General features: G+C 38.8%; 1 protein-coding gene across 1 annotated transcript; it reads left to right on the forward strand.

Moving 5' to 3' along the window:
• On the forward strand, positions 1,906 to 5,803 carry LOC107614989. The gene is made up of 3 exons (XM_016317113.1): positions 1,906 to 3,366; positions 3,523 to 5,188; positions 5,661 to 5,803. The coding sequence occupies exons 1-3, from the start codon at positions 1,906 to 1,908 to the stop codon at positions 5,801 to 5,803; spliced, it is 3,270 nt and encodes a 1,089-aa protein (XP_016172599.1).

Genomic DNA, 6,000 nt, shown 5'->3' on the forward strand with positions numbered 1-6,000 from the left:
AAGGTTTTTATAGGTTTCAATTAGGTTTATTTAATTAATTTTAAATTTGATACATCACTATATTTTTTACCAAATATTGAAAGACAAATTTTCGGGAGTAATTTTTTCTTTATTTTTGTTTTATATTGGAATCAACACTAACTCTCATTTTTGTCTTTTACATTAAAAATATTTGTTTTTCGATATTTTTATATTCAAATTAAGAATAATATTTTAAATTAGTCCTTGAAAATTTTAAATTAAATATTTTAGTCCTCAATAAATTTTAATCACTAAATTAGTCTTTAAATTTTTATTTTACTACCAATTCCTATATCAAATTATTTGTTTATATAAAAGTATTGATATGAGAATTTTAAAAATTTGTAGAGTTTATTTAAAATAAAAATTAGAATTCACTCAACAATACAATTTTTTTTTGAAACGCTTAAAATTGAATAATTTTAATTCATTTAAAAATTTCAATTCTCATATTTTTATTATTACAAAGAAATGTGTGATTTTCAAATCAATTCTTATAATACCAAAAACTTAATATTTGAAATGTAAAAGATAGTCGAGTATATAAAGAAAATGATTTTGCCAAGGATAAATTTATAAGAGTAAATTATTAATTCTGTCCTCGAATAACCTCCACTTTCATTAATAACAAAAATATACTTAAAATATCAAAAAACACTACAAAAATATCCGCCATAAATAAAAATATATTCCTTAATAGAGTTAGTTGAGCTGTTAAACGAATTTCGTTACACCTTTCTTCTGCTTCTCCTTCATTCTCCCTCACTCCCTCCCTCCCCCAAACTTCTCGGAAAGAGCTTACGCTTCACTCTCTTCACTCTCACTCTAAATTCATGGCTGCTATCTTCCAGTCTTCTTTGTCTCGCACTCTCACACCTCACTCCCCGCTCTCTTTTTCTTCTCTCTTCTTCTCACTTTTACTTCTCCAACACACAGAACAGTTACTCATCAACCCACGCCACTTTTTCTTTGTCTTTAACGGCAGAATCTCGTTGTCGCCATTGCTGCTTGCTCGCCGCCCCTCTTCACTTTTGCAGCAGTCTCTCGTTATTTTCTCTTATATTCGCCATCGTTGTCGTTGCTTGCTCGTTGCCACTCCATCGCTGTCAGAAACCTATCTTGCAGCGCCTTACTCTCCTCTTTCGCAGTAAGCCAGCAGCGAACTTTCTCTCTCTCTAGGGCGGTGAGGAGCTCTCTCTCTCTAGCTACTCTCTTTGTCATTCTTTTTTTTTTGGATTCTATTTTTATTAGATTATTAAAAAAAGCATAATGAGAAATTATGAAATTGCTGATTATTACTGATTATTGATGTGGCTAAGACGAAGAGGGTGAGACGTAAGGTCTATTTTGGGACGTTTGGAGGAAGGTAGGAGTTACTGAGATGTTGCTTATTGTTATTGTAGTTGCTTTGGGGAGTGGGGGAGGATGGGAGGAGAGGACAACATCAGCGCAGACGCCGTCGTTGAAGAGAGAGAGAAGCATAACAACAAGAAGAGAGAAAGAGAGAGGCGGCGAGAGAGAAGAATCAAAGAAGGAGAAGTAGATGAGAAAGATGACACTGGTGTTAGAATATCTGTTAGAATATTCTAATTAAAGAACAAATCATTGGGTATAAGAGAAAATCAAGGAAAATCAAATGTAATCAATTAGGATTATTTCTATATTTAGTTTCCTAATTACTCTATATTAAGAGAGCTATTGTAACCAAATAAGAAAATAACCAAAAAAAAGACTTTTCTGATCCTACTCTCTCTATTCCTCTGTTGTTTTACTTATCCTAATCCTCGATACCATCGCAAGATGGTATCAGAGCAGTGTTAGATCCTGGGCACTCAGCAAAAACAACAACATTGTTCCAATATCCCTTCAAACACCCAAAAAAAAATGTCATCCTCAGATGACGAAACTAGCAACAACAGAAATAAGAATAATTCCTCGACCATCACTGATGAGCTAACCTTGCAAATTGCAAATATGCTTCGTAATGGTCTAGGAATTCAGCAAACACAGGCCAATCTTGACAATCTGTCAATTGGTTTCAAATTAAATGGAGACAATTATCCATTATGGGCAACCCTTATGAAGAAAGCTATTGGTGGTAGAGGAAAAAAAAGTCACTTGACAGGTGTTCTTCCGGCACCAGAGGAGACAGAACCCGCATATGAACAATGGGAACAGGCAGACCAAGCAGTCTTTACTTGGATTATTCAGAATATCGAGACAAATTTAATGAACAATGTCTCTCAGTTTCCTACCGCAAAGGCTCTATGGGAAGGATTGGCTACCACCTATGGAAGCGGGACAGATCCGGTGCAAATCTATGATTTACATCGAAAAGCAAACACACAGAAGCAGGGACAAGACACCCTAGAGGATTTCTGGAACAAATTACAAGCCATTTGGATGGCCATTGACAGGAGGCAACCTAACCCTATGCAGTGCACTACAGATATTGCAATTTTCAACAAAATCAAACAAGAGCAGAGACTATATCAGTTCCTAACAGGGATTGATGAGAAATTTGAAGCTATTAGAAGGGACCTTTTGATGCAAGAAAAGACCCCTTCAGTAGAGTCTGCCTACGCTGCCGTCCGGAGGGAGGCGGCCCGACTTCAGATCCTGAAGCCTACCACCAGCAGCGAAGGGAGCACATCATTAGGGGAGGTTGGAATCGGTTTAGTCGCGAGGAACAAACAGGGACAGGGACCGAGATGGAATCGCTCAGAAACAGCCGGCCGGCGTTCATCACAACGAGAGAAGGAAGATAAAAGTCACCTCCTTTGTACTCATTGCGGGATGAGGAAGCACACCAAGGAGACCTGTTTCAAAATCGTAGGCTACCCCGAGTGGTGGGAAGATCCCAAGCCAAAAAACCACAAGGCTGCCACTGCCGTGGGCAACCCACAGGCCGCCAGCAACAGCGGTGGTGACGCTGGAAGAGATAAAGAGACAGAGTCACAAGCAATCCATGGGAGAGCTGCAGTCGCTCATGGAGGTAAGAGCAGAGGGGAAACCGCGCATGGAGAAGAAGAGAGCTCTGAAGAGAATGAGAACCCTCATGGGCTGTTTGGGCCAGATGACCCTAGTAAGTGGGTTGGTCCAAATAAAAGGGGCGGTGAGTCCGTAGCCCAAACCCCTTTCATGGCCCAAATCTCTTCAAAAATTACAGGGCTCAGTTCTGTGAAGGCAGCCCAGTCAGAAAAAAATTCTGGCCCAAAAAAGGCTGATGAATGGATTTTTGATTGTGGAGCCACTGATACTATGACTCATGATCCTCATGATTTTGACAATCTTTCTACTCCTGTTAAGGCCCATATTGAGACAGCCAGTGGGGAATTAATTGCAGTTCAAGGAGGAGGATCAATTATGTTTTCAAAAAAATTAAAATTAAAAAATTGTCTTTATGTCCCTGCACTATCCTCAAAATTACTCTCTGTTAGTCAAGTTACAAAGGAGCTAAATTGTGTGGTTCTCATGTTCTCTACCTTTTGCCTTTTGCAGGACATTCATACGAAGGAGATCATTGGGCGTGGTACTGAACGTGGAGGTCTTTACTACGTTGATGAGGTTGCTCACAAGGGACATGCCATGCTTGCTCACGGAACGGCTACAAGGCAACTCTGGTTATGGCATAGACGCCTGGGACACCCCTCATTTGGGTACCTTAAGATTTTATTTCCTAGTCTTTTTTCGAGTAACACTGAACCCATTAAATGTGAGACTTGTATTCGGGCAAAGAATCATAGAGCTACTTACTCCCCGAGTAACACTAGAGTTAGTTCTGCTTTTTCATTAGTACATTCTGATGTATGGGGCCCAGCACCTAATTCCCATAACAATCAACTTCAGTATTTTGTATTATTTGTGGATGATTTCTCTCGAATGACGTGGGTATATTTTCTAAAAAACAAATCTGAAGTGCCTGATAAATTCTATGCTTTCTATCAAATGATTCACACTCAATTTGATAACAAAATTCAAGTGCTTCGATCAGATAATGGAGGGGAGTTTGTGAACAGATCCATGCAAGATTTCTTTAGGGAAAATGGTTTAATTCATCAAACATCGTGCCCAAATACACCCCAACAGAATGGTGTGGCAGAACGAAAAAATCGTAAGCTACTAGAGATGACTCGGGCCATGATGTTTGATGCACAGGTTCCAACACGTTTCTGGCCTGAAGCTGTTGCTACCTCGACGTATCTTCTGAACAGGTTGCCCTCCCAGATCCTCCACCACAGAACACCCTTGCAGGTTTTGGCCACTCAGACAGTACTTCCTCCTGTCCAAACATTACCTCCAAGAGTTTTTGGGTGCTCTGTGTTTGTCCATATCCCTAAAGCTACCAGAACCAAGTTCGATCCATGTGCTGAGAAATGTGTCTTCATGGGGTATGCTACATACCAAAAGGGGTATCGTTGTTACAATCCTATCACTCGTCGTGTACATGTGACTATGGATTGTGATTTTCTTGAATCAGAATATTTCTTCAGCGACCAACTTGTTGTTCAGGGGGAGAAAACCAGTGAACCACCAAGTTGGTTAGTTAATCTTAGTTGCCACAAAACTGTTCCAAAAGAGCAAGTAGATGGCGCCACCGAGCATGCCTTTGACAATGTGGAAGAAACTAACACAACCAATGAGCCTCCTTCTGAGAATGTTCAACAAAAGGTAAGTGACCATCAATCTATTGAGTTATCTCCTGTTATGAATGAAGTCACTAACAATGACAGATTAGCTTCAAGACTTGAGGAACCAGAATCAGAGCCATTCACACTTCCTCCAAGAAGGAACAGAGGAGTACCTCCTGACAGATATTCCCCAGGACTTGTCTCTCGCAGTTCAAAGTATCCTATTAGGACAACCAGAGAAGGAGTGGCAGACGTTGCAAAAGCTTTTTTTACCTCCCTTCTAGCTGAAGATATTCCCAGAACAGTTCATGAAGCCAGTAAGAAGGGCGAGTGGCGAGAAGCTATGAAAGCAGAAATGGAGGCTCTAGAAAAAAATGGAACTTGGGAAAAGTGCATCTTGCCAGCAAAAAAGAAGCCGGTTGGGTGTCAGTGGGTTTTCACTATTAAACACAAAGCAGATGGTACCATTGAGAGGTATAAAGCAAGGTTAGTAGCCAAAGGCTATACACAAACGTATGGCATTGACTACTCAGCGTGTTCTTAGCAAGCTCAGCATTGGTGATCCTACTGCTCAACTTGAGGGGGAGTGTTAGAATATCTGTTAGAATATTCTAATTAAAGAACAAATCATTGGGTATAAGAGAAAATCAAGGAAAATCAAATGTAATCAATTAGGATTATTTCTATATTTAGTTTCCTAATTACTCTATATTAAGAGAGCTATTGTAACCAAATAAGAAAATAACCAAAAAAAAGACTTTTCTGATCCTACTCTCTCTATTCCTCTGTTGTTTTACTTATCCTAATCCTCGATACCATCGCAAGAACTGGTAAAGAGTAAGACCATTATCATACTTGAGGGAGAGAAACTGTGGAAGAAGAGGCGACATTGTATTTGAGGAGAGAAATAATGAAGAAGATGTTGTTGCAGGAGCTTTAGTTAGGAAGATGATGTTGTTGTCGTTGTTGCAATTTTGGGATAACTGAGATATGTTGTTGTTGTTGCAGCTTGCAACAACTTCTGGGAGATTTGGGGGAGGGAAGGAGTGACTGAGATGCTATTTATTGTTGTTGTAGTTACTTTAGGGAGGAAGGGAGCGAGGGAAAATGAAAGAGAAGCAGAAGAAGGGGGTGTAACGAAATCTGTTTGATAGCTCAGACAACTTTATTAATGGAATAAATTTTTATTTAAAATTGAGTATTTTTGTAGTATTTTTCAATATTTTAGATGTATTTTTGTTATTAATAAAAATAAAGATTATTTTTATCAGCATTCTGATTATTCGAGAGTAAAATTGATAATTTACTTAATTTATAAAAAAAATTATTCATTTAAAAATTATCCAAA

Source organism: Arachis ipaensis, chromosome B09 (assembly GCF_000816755.2).
Source record: "Arachis ipaensis cultivar K30076 chromosome B09, Araip1.1, whole genome shotgun sequence".
NCBI lineage: Eukaryota > Viridiplantae > Streptophyta > Magnoliopsida > Fabales > Fabaceae > Arachis > Arachis ipaensis.